This window comes from Salvelinus sp. IW2-2015, linkage group LG2, assembly GCF_002910315.2.
Source record: "Salvelinus sp. IW2-2015 linkage group LG2, ASM291031v2, whole genome shotgun sequence".
Lineage (NCBI taxonomy): Eukaryota > Metazoa > Chordata > Actinopteri > Salmoniformes > Salmonidae > Salvelinus > Salvelinus sp. IW2-2015.
This window is the reverse complement of record NC_036839.1, coordinates 27605324-27624084: the sequence shown is the minus strand read 5'-3', so window position 1 is coordinate 27624084 and position 18761 is coordinate 27605324. Positions and strand designations below refer to the sequence as shown.

Here is an 18761-nt window from a genome sequence, read left to right as displayed (position 1 = left end):
TAAAATATATGAATCATTATTTGAATATGTTGGTAACCTGTTGTATAAAAGTGATAATGCCCTCGAAGCTGGTGTTTGGAGGACATTTTGCCACGGTTTACCAGCACGAGACTCGTGCCAATATATCCACCAAACACCGGCTTCTCGGGCATTATCACTTAATTATGTGTGAGTTTGGCTTGTTGATTTGAGTTTTACTGATGTACTATACTATGCTTTCTACTATACTAATGTACTTTTTAATTTCACAGCTGAACCAAACATTACTCTGGAGGTCAGCGCCCATGAGCTGTTGTCCTGCAGAGCTGGAACTACCATTAAAATCCCAGCTCTCATCACCGGCCGTCCCACTCCTAAAGTTACATGGGAGTTCAAGGATGGAACAGCAGAGACCGAGAAGAAGAATGAGATCCATATCCTTCCAATCGATTCAAAGGTAATGAATCTATATAAATACAATAGAGAAATCTATAGAAATCCAAGCTTTGTTCTTTTTTAAAGGAATAGTTATTTTCTACTTTTGTTTTGTTCGATCCAAACCATTTTTTATGTTTTCAAGTCTCATGTAATAATCATTGTGTATTTTGTAAATGTCTCTACTCAGATCGTGTCAACTGATACAACATCAGTTGTCACCATCCCTGAGAGCCACCTCAAACATGCCGGACGTTACATCATCACAGCGGAAAACGCAGCTGGACACAAGAACATGAAAGTCAGAGTCAATGTCCTTGGTAAGTAAAAACAAAATAACACAGGTGGATAAACAAATGGGCCAAGTCTTTTACAAGATTCCTAACCATTGGCAAAACCTTATTTTCAGATCTGCCTGGCCCACCCAAAGACCTCAAAGTCACAGACATCACAAGAGGTACATGTAGACTTACATGGAAGGCTCCAGATAGTGACGGTGGTGAGAGGATCAAGAGTTACTTCATTGAGAAGAAGACTGTGGAAGGAAAAGCTTGGACCAAGTGCAACCCAGCCTGTGCTGCCCAGTCCTTTATTGTGCCCGACCTCATTGAGGGACAGGATTACCTGTTCCGTATCCGGGCGGAGAACCGCTTTGGATTTGGACCACTAGTTGAGACCATTGAACATTCAAAGGCTAGAGATCCTATCCGTAAGTGAACAACATTCACTTCATCCACAGAGCCAACCTGTTCTATAGAACACACACCTGTTATATTGTACCAGCAGTTTCTAATCAGTCCTTGTATTATTTTTGTTCAGATCCTCCTGATGCTCCCACAAGGGTAAAGATTCAAGAAGTGACTAAGGGCACAGCCACTCTGACTTGGAAGCCACCCAGGAATGACGGTGGAGCTCCAGTGACACACTACACTGTTGAACGTCTGTGCTGGGACAGTAGTGGATCTCAGAAGCAGTCCTGGAGACAGTGCAACAGACGTGATATTGATGACCTCACCTTCAAGATTGAGGACCTGACTGAAGGAGAAGAGTATGAGTTCCGTGTCAAGGCCGTGAACGAAGCCGGCCCCAGCAGACCATCATCTACCGTTGGACCAGTCGTCATCCAAGACCAGACACGTAAGTTGATATAAAGATGTATAGATGGTTGCTTCATTTAACCTCTACCGTTTCTCTCTCCCGGATCCGGGATCCTCCTCATCAAAAAAGCTGACTAGCATAGCCTAGCCTAACGCGACAGGGATATCATATAATATAATTTTCATGAAATCACAAGTCCAATACAGCAAATGAAAGATAAACATCTTGTGAATCCAGCCACCATTTCCGATTTTTAAAATGTTTTACAGCGAAAACACAATATGTATTTCTATTAGCTAACCACAATAGCAAAAGACTCAACCGCATATTTTCACAATTTTTCTACCGCATAGGTAGCTATCACAAAACCGACCAAATAGAGATATAATTAGTCACTAACCAAGAAACAACTTCATCAGATGACAGTCTTATAACATATTATACAATAAATTTATGTTTTGTTAGAAAATGTGCATATTTGAGGTATAAATCATAGTTTTACATTGCAGCTACCATCAAAAATATCACCAAAGCAGGCAGAATAATTACAGAGAGCAACGTGAAATACCTAAATACTCATCATAAAACATTTATGAAAAATACATGGTGTACAGCAAATGAAAGATAAACATCKTGTGAATCCAGCCAATATTTCMGATTYTTTAAGTGTTTTACAGCGAAAACACAATATAGCATTATATTAGCTTACCACAATAGCCAAACACACAAATGCATTTATCAGCAGCAAAAGGTAGCGGTCGCAAAAAAACAGCAAAAGATATAAAATTAATCACTAACCTTGACCAACTTTATCAGATGACAGTCCTATAACATCAGGTTATACAATATACTTATGTTTTGTTCGAAAATGTGCATATTTTGAGCTGCAAACCGTGGTTATACATTGTGAATATGTAGCATCGATTCACCAAATTGTCCTGAGATATTTTGGACACTCACCTAATCTGACCAAATAACTCATCATAAACTTTACAAAAAAATACATGTTGGACAGCAAATGAAAGATACACTAGTTCTTAATGCAACCGCCGTGTTAGATTTTTAAAAATAACTTTACCATAACAAACAGCTTACGTTATAGCGAGACAGCGCCCGCAAAAAGTGCGGAAAATAGGACTCAACATTTTCCAGAGAAATACGAAATAACATCATAAATTATTCCTACTTTTGCTGAGCTTCCATCAGAATCTTGTACAAGGAGTCCTTTGTCCAGAATAAATCGTTGTTTGGTTTTAGAATGTCCTTCTCTCCTGTCGAATTAGCAACCTTAGCTAGCCATGTGGCGCGAACATGCCCATCTTCTCCTGACGCAAAGAAAGGAAAATTCCAAAAGTCGCAATAAATGTTGAATAAACTGATACAACTCGGTTGAAAAAAAGAACTTTATGATGTTTTTATCGCATCTATCAAATAAAATCAGAGCCGGAGAYATCCACCGTGTATACCGAACGCTTTTCAGAAGCCAATGTTGATGTCCTTCCCGCGCCTAGGTAGAGAAAGGAAATTCTGGTCACGTCATTCCAAGAGCTCTTGTTCGACCTCAGATCAAGCTAGACACCCCATTCCACCTTCCACTGCCTGTTGACATCTAGTGGAAGGCGTATGCAGTGCATGCAAATCCATAAATATTAAGCAATTGAATAGGCAGGCCCTGAAACAGAGCATCGTTTTCAGATTTTTCACTTCCTGTCTGGAAGTTTGCTGCCAAATGAGTTCTGTTTTACTCACAGATATAATTCAAACAGTTTTAGAAACTTGAGTGTTTTCTATCCAATAGTAATAATAATATGCATATTGTACGATCTAGAATAGAGTACGAGGCCGTTTAAATTGGGCACGATTTTTTCCCAAAGTGAAAACAGCGCCCCCTATTCACAAGAAGTTTTTAAACAAATGCGTTGTTCTATGGTGTTATGTGTTATAGGTGATTAAAAGTGTTGTGTTAGGCAGGGGCATTATGCACCCCAAAAATCTGTGGCAGCAAAAAGTGTTTGAGGATGGCTGGGGAGTGGTCCAGAGGGGGGCTAGGCCCCGGCTGTAAATTGGAGAATTTAGCATTTTTCAAACACCTGAAACAGCCCTTTTCTGCAATCTAGAGCCATAATAATTATGGTTAATTCTATGTGAAAAATATATAAGTATTTTTCTGCATATCTAAGCATACCTCTTGACCTGTCTATATCCTCCTGACTGGGGGTTACTTTCTTCCTAAATATGCTTCTCTGCATATCTGCTGAAATCTGGGTAATATTTAAAGGAATGAGTCTTAGTCAGTACATTTAGTTATTGCTTGCATTTCTAAAATCTACCAACCTTGCCAGCAGGCATGCCAGCTAAGATAGTTATACAAGCTATCTACTCTAACTTGATCGATTTACCTGAAATCGCTTCTTGGTAGCTAGTTACGAGTTTGGGAACTTATTTGGGATAGCTAAAGCCAACTTCATAAAATTACTAGGTGGCTAATAGTATTACAGAGATAGAGAAAAATATACATGTATATACAGTATATATAGATATTTTTTAAGAGGACAAATCTGAAGGGGCACATTCCCATGTGCCCCCTATGGGCATGACGCCTCTGGAGTTAGGTGTTAAAAGGTGTTTAGTGTCTAAAAGAAAATAAGTGATTTTCTAAAATGGATGCCATTGTTTATCTCTCAGGTGCTCCTGCTATTGAACTGGAGGAGTTCATGGAGGTTGAACAAGGAGCTGATATCAGCATCAAGGCAAAGATCAGGGGCTGTCCATTCCCCACTCTCACCTGGCTCAAGGCTCCAGCCCACAAGGGTGACGACAAGGTTGAGGTTGCATATGACGAGCACATCAACAAGATTGTGTCTGATGATAGCTGTATACTGCTGATCCAGCAGGGAAAGCGCTCAGATACAGGCCTCTACACTATCACAGCCAGTAACAGCCTAGGAAAGGCCTCCAAGGAGATGAGACTCAACGTCTTGGGTAAACTTCTTCTTTACATTTTAGTAATTTAGCAGATGCTCTTATCCAGGCAGACTTACATATCAATGTTGAAATTCAACATGCTTTATTATCATATTTTCACAGCCCAAAAAATCAACAAATTACATTATTAAAAGTTTTATTTTCACTTAACAAATGGTATCGCTTCCTTTCTTCAGGACGTCCTGGACCACCATCCGGTCCTGTGAAGTTTGAGGAGGTCGACGCTGAGAAGATCACCCTGTCATGGCTGCCACCTAAGGATGACGGTGGCTCCAAAGTGACCAACTACGTCATTGAGAGGCGTGTAGCCAACAGGAAGACATGGATCCCTGTGACCAACGAACCCAAGGAGCGTATCTGGACGGTGGAGGGCCTGATGGAAGGGCATGAGTATGTGTTCCGAATTTGTGCTCAGAACAAATATGGAGTTGGAGAGCCTCTGGACAGTGAACCTGAAGAAGCCAGGAAACTCTATGGTAAGTGTAGAGAGCAAAATATTATGTTTTCATGAAAGGATTTGCATCAATCAATCAGATGTATGTAGAAAGCCCTTTTTTTCATTCATAGTTGTCACAAAGTGCTTTACAGTGACCATTCATATCATAATACACAAGTCTGATGAAAAACCTGAGAATGTTGAAGTCAAGATTAACAGAATTCATGTTTGTTTGTTTTTTATAAAGCTGTTCCCGGCCAATGCGAAAAGCCAACCATTTCAGCTGTTGACCATGATTCTATGATGGTCAACTGGGAAGAACCAGAAGACGATGGAGGCAGTCCAGTGACTGGCTATTGGCTGGAGCGTAAGGAAACCACCTCTAAGCGCTGGAACAGGGTGACGCGCGACCCCATCCGGGCCATGGCTTTCGGGGTGTCCCATAATGTGACTGGACTCATTGAGGGGTCACAGTACCTCTTCCGGGTCACAGCTATCAACGCAGCAGGATGTGGACCTCCTAGCGCGTGCACCGACCCCATCTTTGCCAGAGATCCTATCTGTAAGTATTGTATGATACTTGATTTTACTTCTGCCCTTGGCTGTTTAAAATAGCATAGGCCCTTGACAACTGTCCTCCATCTCACTTGGCTTAAGGCAAGTTTGTAAAGGTTGCACCAGTTGACAGTACGATACTTAAGTATGGCATTGGTTGAAGCTCAATGTTAAATATAAATCTCTCAACCATCATATCTTAGTGAATATGACACTAATGTCGATGAAAATTTGCAAATTCACTTAGAGGTACACACCACACTCCCTGCCGCTCATCATGACCCGTCCGGCTGAGAACCACAAACCGAAATTATAACAGGATCGTTGGCAATTGAGTTTACATAGCATTTTCTGCAAACACCTAGTTTAAATTTTAGACGTCAGATTAACATCCATAAAGCATCCATAAAGTGACCATAGCATCCATTGGATTGACTAAGTTTGTGGGTGCAACAGTTTTTATTAAATGTATAATTTATCGCTCTCATGTGCCCATTTCGGTCCATTAAGAACCAATGATATGCTACCTTTTTGTAGCATTTCTGACAATGCTAACATCTTTTTCGGCCGAAGCTCAGAGTTCTAGCACCGGGTCAAACAACTCAGTTGTTTGGCAACAACACAGCTGCTGCCATATAATTAGGAATTAGAATAACTGTTTGAGAAGGTTTGAAGCCTAATCAACCTGCATACACATTGGCTGAATCGTCCTTAAGCCCTTTATCGAGTGGCCACTTGCTGATGTGTTCGATAGTGATCAATCGAGTCTGCAAGTGTTTTGACCAAAATGAGCATTGAGACGATGCACGCTCGACATCCCAACTGCCACTTACCAATATTCCACATTATAAAATCTATTTGTGCACATTCTCCTGGGAGCGGTCTTGTAGTAGCTAGCATGACTTGCTATGAAACATGGGCAGTGCACTCAGGGAGTGACAACAGAGTTGTAAAAAGACAATTACATCTCTCTACTTCAGCACAGAATATGTGCAAGTCTATCAGTCGCCAGTGATTGCATCAGCTGATTTGGCTTGTTGTAGACTGCTTGCTGCTAGCTAGACGTGGTTAGCTGCAATTTCGTTTCATATAAAGTGGCTGGCTCAGGGTAAGCTAGCTAGAGAACTTGTCCATTAGCTAGCTAGCTTTTGTGTACATTATGAAACATCAGAAATAACACCCCTTCAAGCACTACAGTCCTTTGCTAGATGTGCGACTAAGACCAGCTCTGCAAATAATTGTAGATGTTTTAAGATTTCTTGATTTATGTTGACTTATTCAGACTATTTTTGAAACGTACTTGATTGACTCATGAACGCGCATATCAAGTGATCGAGTGTTCCCACTGGGCACACACTGGTTGAATCAAACTTGTTTCCACGTCATTTCAATGAAATTACGTTGAACCAACGTAGAATAGCCATTAAATTGACATCTGTGCTCCCGAGTGGCACAGCGGTCTAAGGCACTGCAAGAGGTGTCACTGCAGTCCCTGGTTCAAATCCAGGCTGCATCACGTCCAGTTGTGACTGGGAGTCCCATAGGGTGGTGCACAATTGGCCTGAGGTAGGCCGTCATTGTAAATAAGAATTTGTTCTTAACTGACTTGCCTAGTTAAATAAAGTTAATATATAAAAATAAAATAATTCTGTGCCCAGTGGGTTTGAAGTGTTCGGTTTGAGATTCAGCCATTTTCTGAAGAACAATAGACCAACATATCTACTGTAGTAGTTCAAAGCTGTGTGCTGGAAGACCTTGGTTGAGCATGGGTGGATGGGTGGTGCTCATGTGAATGTCCTTCCTTTTTCGGCTTCAGACCAATGCCTACTTGTAGTTTTTTTTGTTTTTGATAGCTTATTGCACAGATTTATATTTCAGTGTTTTAAACATGGTTTGAATTTTATTGTGTAGCCGTCCCTGGACCTCCAACACCAAAGGTCACAGACTGGACCAAGTCATCAGTGGATCTAGTCTGGATCCCACCTCTGAAGGATGGTGGATCTAAGATCACGGGATACATTGTTGAATACTCAGAGGATGGAACAGACAAATGGGTTAAAGTAAGTATAATGATTGTTTTTGTAATTTGAATGTTTTTTTCACCAATAAGGTAACCTGTATGTGCACAAGTTTTACATAACATATGTTTTTGTTTCAGGCTAAAGACAAGGAGCACAGAAGCACCAAGTTGGTCATTACTGGATTGAAGACCGGTGGATTCTACAAGTTTAGAGTGACAGCATTGAATGCTGCAGGCCCCAGCGAACCCGGTGAAGTCCCAGACGCTATTAAGGTTGAAGACAGAACAAGTGAGTTAACTTCTTAAATTTCTCCTTCTTGAAATTATGATCTCTTGTTTTAGGAGAGCTTTTCTTTATTGACCTGTTTATATCCACATATGATAATATCATGGTTTTAAATTCTTCATCTGCTCCCTGAAATTGTGATCTAGTTGATCTGTTTGGGATAAATGGAATGATAATATTATGTTTTTATGCCTATCACAGTTGCTCCTGAGGTTGACCTTGATGCCACAGTGAAGGAAAGGATGGTAGTCCATGCCGGTGGTGTGATCCGCATCCTGGCCTTTGTGTCTGGCCAGCCTGCTCCAAAGATCACATGGAGCCGTGATGACGGTGCTCTACCACCAGAAAGTGCAGTTGAGACCACCGCCATCAGCTCATCGCTGGTCATCAAGCCCTGCACCAGAAGACACCAAGGAGTCTATACTCTGACTGCTGCTAACTCAGGAGGAGAAAAGAAGAGATCTATCATTGTTGATGTCCTGGGTAAGTGTGTAGAATTTACAGGAAAGAATCAATAAATAAGATAGGAACTCATACACATGCAGAACCAGGACGACACATAAAGAAGTGTGTGTGATACTCAAGTTGAGATACTTTAATTAGATTGTAATGTGGAGAAACAATCTTGTGTACACAAGTTATTATCTCTTGTACACAACTTATTTTTATTTGTTCTCTGCTGTCCCTGTAGCAGCTCAATAACAACCATGCATGTTACCACAAATAGAACAGAAGTCTCACAATCTTTCATGTTCTTCCTCAGATGTCCCTGGTCCAGTTGGCGTACCCTTCACCGCAGAGAACCTTACTAGCGACTCCTGCAAGCTGAACTGGTTTTGTCCTGAGGATGATGGTGGTTCTGCCATCACCAACTACATCATTGAGAAACGCGATGTGGAGAGGAAGGCCTGGACTGCCCTGTCCTACACAGTCACCAGACACACTGCTGTGGCCCACGGACTGCAGAACGGAAAAGCTTACTTCTTTAGAATCGCAGCTGAGAACTCCATTGGAGTTGGACCTTTCGTTAACACCGCATGCGAAATCATCATAAAGGATCCCATCAGTAAGTCTGGTCTACATACATAACTAGATTACTTTTTCTTGGCCTGGGGTGGTCAAGCGGTATAACCCGCTGCCTCTCAAGCACATGTACAGTACATTGTACCACTGCCCGTATGGGTTCTTCAGCACTCTCTCCTAACTGCCCCACTCCTTTAATAAATAAATGTTTAAAAAAAAAGTCCTTTCTTATTATGACATTTAAAAAATGTGATGTGATGACTAATCTATTGTGTTGTGTTACCCAGCCGTTCCAGACCGCCCAGAGGACCTTGAAGTAACAGCAGTTCATAGAGACTATATCAGCTTAACATGGAAACCTCCTGTGTCTGACGGAGGGTCAGAAGTCACCAAGTACATCCTGGAGGCCCGTATGATCGGCAAGGACAAGTTCACACGTCTGACCAAGGAGAAACTGATGGAGAGGAGATTCACCTATGACGGTCTGAGAGATGGGGACACCTATGAGTTCAGAGTTAGCGCTGTGAATGAAATTGGGCCCAGCAAGCCATCGTTCTGCACCAAACCAATCACCTGCAAAGATGAACTTGGTGAGATGGTCGCCGTTTTCTACTTTGATTCTACCAAATCACTTTGATTAAACTTGATTGTAGATTACCGAAAACAGAGGATGTTTTGAATTTAAATCTTATCTTGAAATATAGTAATGATATTGAATGTCCTTTTTCAGAACCCCCAACCATTGAGCTTGACTTCCGTGACAAGATCATCATCCGTGTTGGAGAGAGCATGGCTCTCCAGGGTCGCTACACCGGAAAGCCCTCTCCATCTATCATGTGGTACAGAGATGACGAAGAGCTGAAAGCAGATCAGCACATCAAGTTCAAAAACTCACTGACCACCATGACTTTAGGCCTTATGAAAGCCAAGCGCGAGCACAGCGGCAGATACTGCGTGCTGGTTGAAAACAGCACCGGCTCTCGAAAGGGCATTTGCAATGTGACCGTTGTAGGTAAGTTGTTACTCAGTCAAGCTGAAAATCTCACATCAAAGGGCATTTGATATTATTTGTTTAATTTATGTAAAAAAAAAAAAATCAAATGTAGATGAACCAAAGTTAAAGTTTTGAACCAAAGTGACCAAACCATTATCATAAATTATGAACCAAAGTGACCAACACATTATGGTTTCCTATCCAGATCGCCCAACACAACCAGTTGGTCCAGTCATCTTTGATGAAGTTCACAGAGAGTTTATGGTGATCTCTTGGAAACCTCCTATTGATTCTGGCGGAGTGGACGTGTCCAACTACATCATTGACCAGAGAGACATCAATAGTGACATCTGGAGGAATGTAACATCTGCTTCGACGAAGTTGACGTGCAAAATCCCCAGGTTGATTGAGGGAAAAGAGTACATCATGAGAATCTGTGCTGAGAACATGTACGGAATCAGTGACCCACTGGATTCAGAGGAGATGAGAGCCAAAGATCTCTTCAGTACGTAATCACTGCAATAGATTGAAATTATTTAGGTTGTGTCTCAAATGGCACCTTATTCCCTATATAGTGCACTACTTTTGACCAGAGCCCTATGGGCCTTGGCTAAAAGTAATGCACTATACAGGGAATAGGGTCCCATTTGGGACAAAACCATTATTTACTTATTTTTTGTCCACTTGAGTGCCATTGTTGCTGTTCCTAATGTGACTTGTTATCCTGTGTTTTACAGGAGTGCCTGAGGCACCAGAGATGCCCAACGTGAGGGAGGTGTATGCTGACAACTGCCTTGTGCTTTGGAGCAGACCTCGTGATGGCGGCAAACCCATCACTAACTACATTTTGGAGAAGAAGGAGCCAGCTGCAAAGAGATGGTCTCGTGCCACCAGAGAACCCCTCTACCCAACTACTCAGTTCAGGGTGCTTGACCTTATTGAAGGCTGTCAATATCAATTCCGGGTTATGGCAGAGAATGAAATCGGCACTGGTGACCCTAGTCCCCCATCAAACACAATTCTTGCCAAAGATCCAATTGGTAAGTCTATTAACTATTTTAAAAAGCCTAATAAGCTATTTAGTCTATTGTAAATGATTGATATGAAGTTAGGATTGGTAACTGATGCATTTTCTCTCTGTATAGTTCCTCCCAGCCCCCCTGTACTGCCAGAGGCAATCGACAAGACCAAGGATACCGTAAGCCTGAAATGGCAGCTACCTCGCCATGATGGCAAAGGCAAAATCTTTGGTTACCTTGTTGAGTACCAGAAGGTTGGTGCAGTAGAATGGTCACAGGGCAATGTGACTCCTGAAGAGTGTCCAGAATGCAACTATGTTCTAAAGGGCCTGGAAGACGGAGCAGAGTACAACATCAGGGTCTTCACTGTGAATGCTGCTGGACCCTCTGAGCCTGCCCCTTGTAAGCAAACAGTGAAAGTACATGACAGACTGGGTAAGTAGTTCATCTTTATTTATTATTAACTTTATATCAATGTGGAAATGATCATCAATAATTCTATGTACAACTTGTACAATAATATATTTTGTTGTATCCCTATACAGAGAAACCAGAGTTGCTGCTTGATGCCAATATGTCCCGTGACCATCTTGCGATGGTAGGAACTAATATTACTCTCAGTTCAGTGATCAAGGGCATGCCACCTCCCACTGTAGTATGGCAGAAGAACGGAGAAGAGGTTCCCGCAGATCGTTGTACCATTGCTGCCACTGCCACTGGCAGCAAACTTGTTATGCTCAACTGTGTCCGCTCAGACAGCGGAAAATACACACTCACTATTGAAAATGCAGCTGGAAAGAAGTCCGCTACATGCACAGTGCTCACCTTAGGTATGTTACATTTAACTGAGAACAATTAATAAGAAGTTTGTTTATTTGAGAAAAATCCCAACAAATAGTTGCTCGAATTATGCATAGTTAACACAAAATGCAATGTACTGCTGTTGATTTTCGGCTTGTTTGTTGGGACATATCATTTATTTAAATAAGTAAAAAAGGAACATGTTGTGTTGATTAATTGATTAATATTTGCATGTTTATCTAGATAAACCCGGACCTCCTCGGGATCTGAAAATCTCTGAGATCACCAGTGAGTCAGCCTACCTGACCTGGAAGGTTCCTGAGGATGATGGAGGGGCTGTCATCTCTCACTACGTTGTGGAAAAGAAAGACGTGGCGGCTGAGAAATGGGTGCCCGTCGCTGCATCAAACAAGAAGCCTAGTCTGATGGCTCTGTATCTTATGGAAGGCATCCAGTATCTGTTCCGTGTTGCTGCTGAGAACCAGTTTGGCAGAGGTTCCTACATCATGACTAAGACGCCGATCAAGGCTGTTGATCCTCTTTGTGAGTACTGATGATAACAAGAATGGAATAGAATGTAATACCCTTACGGAAGTGTTCCAAAAACAATTGTTTTCACATGACTTCACATGAGAAATTTCACGTGATATCATATGATTTTCCACATGTGAAATCATGTGTTTTTCTGTAAGGGATAAAATAGATTAGAATGTTATTGCCAATCGGAGGACGGTAGAAAAATATTTGCCATCCTCAGATGGATAATAAAGTTATATTCTATATGTTTTTGAACACTTCGGTGACAATTTCCCAAATGTTTATCAACTATCTATTACTATTCATCGTTTGATTTTCAAAATTGAATGACTTTCAGATCCACCTGGTCCACCAAAGAATCTACATCACATCGACGTAGACAAGACTGAAGTCTGGCTCCAATGGGATTGGCCAGACCGCGACGGAGGAAGTGAGATCACTGGATTCATCGTTGAGCACCAGGAGGGAGAGGGAAAAGACTGGGTCACCTTCAAGACTGTCACCAATCCTCATAGCCATGTCACTGGACTGGAGGAGGGAAAGACATACAGGTTCCGTGTGAAGTCCCAGAATGCTGTTGGCGTGAGCCGTCCAGACACCAGTGTCCCTGTAACCTGCCAGGAGAAACTCTGTAAGACTTCTTTGATCAATAATAATAATAAATAAATGAATTATTTGATTTATAAAGTGCTTTTCTAGACACCCGAAGCGCTTACATATTAAGGGGGAAACTTAATCCTTCACCAATGATCAAATCTAAAGTAAATGATGACAGCCCACATGCCTCAAAGTCTAACATTGATACCTTATGTTTTCTTTTTCAGTGCCACCAACTATTTCAGTGGATGTGAAGCTTATTGAGGGTTTGATTGTCAAGGCTGGAAGCACTATCGTACTCCCAGCAGTCATGAAAGGAATTCCTACTCCCACAGCCAAGTGGGTGAGTGACGGAAAGGAACTGGCAACAAAGGACAATGTCAAGATTGACACTGAGGGCATGAACACATCTCTCACCATCACTGGATGTGTCAGAGGTGACACTGGAGAGTATCTCCTCACCGTGGCAAACTCTGCTGGAAGCAAGACTGTTGCTCTGCACGTCACTGTGCTCGATGTCCCAGGTGCCCCCATTGGCCCGATCAACATCCTTGAAGTTACCCCTGACCACATGGTCATCAACTGGAGACCACCTAAAGATGATGGTGGCACTCCTTTGACGTGTTATATTGTTGAAAAGAAGGATACCAAAAAGGCTTGGGAACCATGGTCAGTTGTGTGCTCAGGATGCACTGGTACAAAGGCTAAAATTTCTCGATTGGAGAAAGGTCGTGAATATATTCTGCGTGTCCGTGCAGAAAACAAGGTGGGCATTGGTGCTGGACTTGAGAGTCCTCCCACTATTGCCAAACATATGTTTGATCCACCTGGCCCTCCAGGCCAGCCAACCTGCTCTGATATCACAGAGAATGCTGTGACCATAGAATGGACTCTGCCCGAATTTGATGGTGGCAGTCCAGTCAGTGGCTATGTAGTAGAGCGCAGAGAAATGACAGGGAAATGGATCCGCGTCAACAAGACACCTGTATTGGATCTCCGATACAGAGCATCAGGTCTGTTCGAGAACAACAGCTACGAGTTCAGAATCTTTGCTGAGAACGTTGCTGGTGTCAGCGAGCCCTCTCCTGTATCAGATCCAGTGAAGTGCACTCGTCCTATTACTAAGCCAGGACCCCCATTAAACCCTAAACTGAGGGACTGGAGCAAGTCATATGCTGACTTGGTGTGGACCAAGCCAACAAGAGATGGAGGCAGCCCCATCTTAGGTTATATAGTTGAATGTCAGAAATCAGCCAGCACCAAATGGGAGAAAGTTCATAAGGATCTCATCCCGATGTGCGCATTTAGAGCAATGGGACTTACTGAGGGCATGGAATACAGGTTCCGCATTAGCGCTTCCAATATTATTGGAGATGGAAAACCTACAGAGCTCTCAGAAACAGTCCTTGCCAAGGACATTCTGGTTCCCCCAGAGCTGACAGTTGATGTTGCTTGCCGTGACCTTCTGACAGTTAGGGTGGGACAGAGTATCAACCTTGTTACTAGAGTTAAAGGTAGACCAGATCCTGATATCACTTGGTCTAAGGATGCCAAGATTCTAGGCATAGACAGGCGTACTGAGATGAACAACAACTACCCTCTGGTTGAGCTGGTGATTTCAGATGCAGTAAGGCAAGATTACGGAAAGTATGCTATCCTTGCTAAAAACAGCAGTGGTCAAGCACAGGCTACCATTATTGTGAATGTGCTTGACACTCCAGGCATCTGTCAGAATCTGAAGACCACTTACGTGACAAAAGAATCCTGCATGGTTTCCTGGGAGAACCCAGAGGATAATGGAGGAACTGAAATAACACAGTACATTATTGAGAGCCGTCAACCTAGTCAAAGGAATTGGACAGTGGTATCAAATGATTGCACCAAACGCCTTATGAAGGCACCACTCCATGAGGGTTGTGAATACTTCTTCCGTGTGAGTGCAGAGAACAAAATTGGTGCTGGACCTTCAACAGAGACCAAAACAGCTATCCTTGCTGTTGATCCCATTGAGAAGCCTGGTGACCCTATTGACTTCATTATCTCTGAGATCGGCAAGACATTCGTCTTCCTGAAATGGAAGAGACCAGACTATGATGGTGGCAGCCGTAACCTGGGCTACCATGTTGAAAAGAAACCTAAAGTGGCAGAAGAATGGGAGAGACTGCACAAGGGTGCGATTAAGGAAACTTACTTCATGGCAGACAAGTGCATTGAAAACGAAATTTACCAGTTCAGGGTACAGACAAAGAATGAAGGAGGTGAGAGCAACTGGGTGACAACTGCTGAGGTTGAGGTTAAAGAACAGTTAGTGGTGCCAGAGATCAAGATGAAGTTGCAATGGACTCTAGTGGTTAATGCCGGTGACGCCATTCCGATTGAAGCTGATGTCAAGGGAAAACCAGCTCCGGAAGTAAAGTGGACAAAGGAGAACGACACAGGGGACATCACCAAGAGCCCAAGGCTCCAAATAGAAGCCGGTGTAGAATTCTCTAAATTCCTGTTGACAAACTCAAGACGTGGAGATACTGGAAAATATAACATCACTGCTACCAATAGTGCTGGAACAGCCACTGGATGGGCGAATGTGTGTGTACTTGATAGACCTGGTCCTATCAGCAACCTAGTTGTAAATGGTGTTACAGTGGATAGGTGCATGTTGACATGGGATATGCCAGAAGATGATGGTGGATGTGAAATTTATAACTACATCATAGAAAAGTGTGAGAAGAAGAGAATGGTGTGGTCCATACATTCTTCTGCTGTGATCACCAACTCTGCTAAAGTAACCCGCCTTGTAGAAGGAAATGAATATATATTCAGGGTGCGTGCAGAAAACAAGATGGGGGCAGGTCCTGCAGTGGAGAGCGCACCTATTGTGGCAAGGACCGAATTCAGTAAACCTGGCATTCCAGAAGCACCAGAAGTTATCAAGATCTCCAAGGAGGAGATGACCGTTACATGGAACCCTCCTGAGAATAACGGTGGAAAGAAAATCTCTGGTTACATTCTGGAGAAAAAGGAAGAATTCGGAGTACGATGGTCTCCTTGCACAAAGCATTCCATTGATTCGACCCAACTGACTGTCACTGGTTTGCTGCGTGATCATGAATATCAGTTCCGCGTCAGGGCTGAGAATGAAATAGGACTTGGTGAACCAAGCAAACCCTCAAGATCACTCGCCGCCAGAGATTCTCTTGGTATGTATAGTACAGCAGTTCTAAATATTATAAAATCATACATTCACAAAGGTTTTGCTTTAGCCTTTGCATATCCAAAGTATCTGTGTTAATATGCAGTTTGTTTATTTCGTTTTGACATTTTCAGATGTCCCAGCCCCTCCAACAAATCTGAAGGTTGGTGACAGTACAAGGACCTCAGTAGCACTGAAGTGGACAAAGCCTGTTTCTGATGGTGGAGCTCCTATCATTGGTTATGTGGTGGAAATGAGGATCAAGGGAAACAAGGATGCGGCATGGAAGAGGTGTAATGTCGCAGCCCAGCTAATTGTATGTGAATTCACTGTCTCCAGTCTGGATGATCATGAATGGTATGAATTCCGCGTTTCTGCTCAAAATCAATGCGGTATGAGCTTAACGGCGGATCTTACGATGCCCGTGCAACCCAAGGATATCCTTGGTGAGTCCTAAAATACATTTACATTTTACATTCACATTTTTGTAATTTAGCAGATGGGCTTATCCCGAGCGACTTAGTCAGTGAATAGTAAATAGTACTACAGTTTGTTTAATGTGGCATATTTCAGTTTAATTACATTGTGTGAAAGATCATTAGTGTATCATCACACTAATACATCTATCTACACCTTCTTCGACCAACAGAGGCACCTGAAATTGACATGGATGCTAGTCTGAAGGAGGGTCTGACAGTCAGGGCCGGATGTCCCATCCGACTGGTGGCAACCATCAAGGGAAGACCAGCTCCCAAAGTCTCCTGGAGAAGAATGGGTGTCGATAACGTTGTCAGGAAGGGCCATGTGGACATCATTGACACAATGACCTTCCTGGTTATCCCTGAAAGTACACGGGATGATTCAGGCAAATACTCCCTGACCCTGTCCAGCCCAGCTGGGGAGAAGGCAGTGTTTGTCAATGTCAAAGTACTGGGTAAGTAGTGTGTTTTCGCTCATCTCAGAACTACTGCATTGCTCTATTGCTGCTTGCAGTTTGAATATCTGCCCATAATCTTATAATATGTTGTCCTACATAAACATGTCAATGTGATTACATGTTTTTCCCCTCAACAGATACCCCAGGGCCTGTAGTGGGTCTGGATGCCACAGATATTAAACAGACGTCCGCCAAACTGGCATGGTCACCCCCTGAGAACGATGGTGGCAGTGCAGTCACTCATTACATTATTGAGAAGCGTGAAATCGACCGCAAGACCTGGGGACCAGTCGCAAACAATATTGAACAGACTGAAACCAACGTCAAGAAACTTGTTTCAGGCACAGAGTATTTCTTTAGAGTCACGGCTGTGAATGAATATGGTCCTGGAGTTGCGAAGGTCTCGCCAAAGTCCTACATGGCATCTGATCCTGTCAGTAAGTACCCTTTTGTTTGACCGTTTCATTAATGATCTAAGAACCATTCATTAGATGCTCTAGAAGCCTAGCCTTCAATTATTTAAGCCTGAATTTTGACAACTTTTTGCTGGTTTTCTTCTTCCCAGGCAAACCTGAACCATGCCCGAAGATTGATGTATTGGAAATTACAAAGAACAGTGCACTTCTGGGATGGCTGAAACCATTGGGTGATGGAGGAGCTAAGATAGATGGTTATATAGTTGAATACATGGGTCTCATCCCACCCAAACCAGAACCAGAACCAGCAGAACCAGTAGAAGGAGAGGAAGCTGCTCCTCCTCCGGAACCTGTACCTGCACCTGTGGTTGTGGAAGAACCAGCGGAAGAGAAGCCAGAACCACAATGGATGGCATACACAACTGTTAAAAATTTAACCCTTTCAGTTAGTGGACTCAAGGAGGGTATGAAGTACAGATTCCGGGTGGCTGCAAGAAATATCATGGGTCGCAGTTCGTACACTGAAACTAGGGACGCTTATGAGATCAAGGAACAGATGCGTAAGTTTTCTTTTTTTGCAACCAATGTTATTCACAACATATCCACACATAATAGAATTGTGATTTTTGTCTGTGATGAGGGATTATTTTTCATCAAATCAAGTTAACAAAAAATTCCTTTTTATTTGGTTTTCAGTGGAACCCAAGATTATGATGGCGGAGGCTGTGTCTGCCAAAGCAGGAGCTAAACTCAGAGTGGAAGCTCTTGTGTCTGGAAAGCCAGCACCAACCTGCACATGGATGCGAGGAGATGACAATGTTGTTTCCTCTAGTCGTCTTGCTGTGCACAAATCTGCAAACATGTGTGTGCTCATCATCAAAGACGTGTCCAGAACCGACAGTGGACTATACAGTTTGGTTGCTGAGAACAGCTGTGCTAAAGTAGATCAGCATATTAAAATCATCATCAGAGGTTTGTATCTTAATTGCATAAAATAATTAGTCGGTTCTATTTTCAAACTATTCGAATTAAAATTGTGTTAGATGTGAATGCTAATAATGACTGTATATTAATGTTTCAGATATCCCCGGAGCGCCTGAGCCTCCATTTGAGATCAGTGACATTGACGCTGATGCCTGCACACTCTCTTGGAAAGCACCAATTGAAGATGGCGGAAGCCAGATTACAAACTACGTAGTGGAGAAGTGTGACGTGATCAGAGGCGACTGGGTAAACGCTGTATCGTCCTGTGGCAAGACTGGCTGCAGACTGGGAAAGCTCATCCCTGGAAAGGAATACATCTTCCGTGTCCGTTCTGAGAATCGCTTTGGAATCTCAGACCCCCTTACATCGGACAGGATGATTGCCAAATTCCCCTTCGGTGGGTTTCACACAAAAAATCGAATAAAACTCTGTTGTATTGTTGTATCGTTCACTTAATCTAAAACTTGTT

General features: G+C 42.7%; 1 protein-coding gene across 1 annotated transcript in view; it reads left to right on the top strand.

Moving 5' to 3' along the window:
* The window catches only part of ttn.1 (titin, tandem duplicate 1), a 167479-nt gene that overhangs the window by 91113 nt on the left and 57605 nt on the right, over positions 1–18761 (top strand). Inside the window, exons 122-147 of the mRNA XM_070448227.1 lie at positions 252–436; positions 605–734; positions 824–1123; positions 1234–1551; positions 4198–4494; positions 4674–4973; positions 5181–5495; positions 7400–7548; positions 7647–7797; positions 7996–8277; positions 8558–8860; positions 9105–9407; positions 9548–9829; positions 10017–10316; positions 10549–10851; positions 10957–11265; positions 11376–11660; positions 11875–12174; positions 12506–12799; positions 12993–15962; positions 16090–16401; positions 16605–16889; positions 17030–17329; positions 17458–17868; positions 18005–18280; positions 18390–18689. Coding sequence (XP_070304328.1) covers positions 252–436; positions 605–734; positions 824–1123; positions 1234–1551; positions 4198–4494; positions 4674–4973; positions 5181–5495; positions 7400–7548; positions 7647–7797; positions 7996–8277; positions 8558–8860; positions 9105–9407; positions 9548–9829; positions 10017–10316; positions 10549–10851; positions 10957–11265; positions 11376–11660; positions 11875–12174; positions 12506–12799; positions 12993–15962; positions 16090–16401; positions 16605–16889; positions 17030–17329; positions 17458–17868; positions 18005–18280; positions 18390–18689 — 9960 coding nt within the window. The remainder of the gene's footprint in view (positions 1–251; positions 437–604; positions 735–823; positions 1124–1233; positions 1552–4197; positions 4495–4673; positions 4974–5180; positions 5496–7399; positions 7549–7646; positions 7798–7995; positions 8278–8557; positions 8861–9104; positions 9408–9547; positions 9830–10016; positions 10317–10548; positions 10852–10956; positions 11266–11375; positions 11661–11874; positions 12175–12505; positions 12800–12992; positions 15963–16089; positions 16402–16604; positions 16890–17029; positions 17330–17457; positions 17869–18004; positions 18281–18389; positions 18690–18761) is intronic.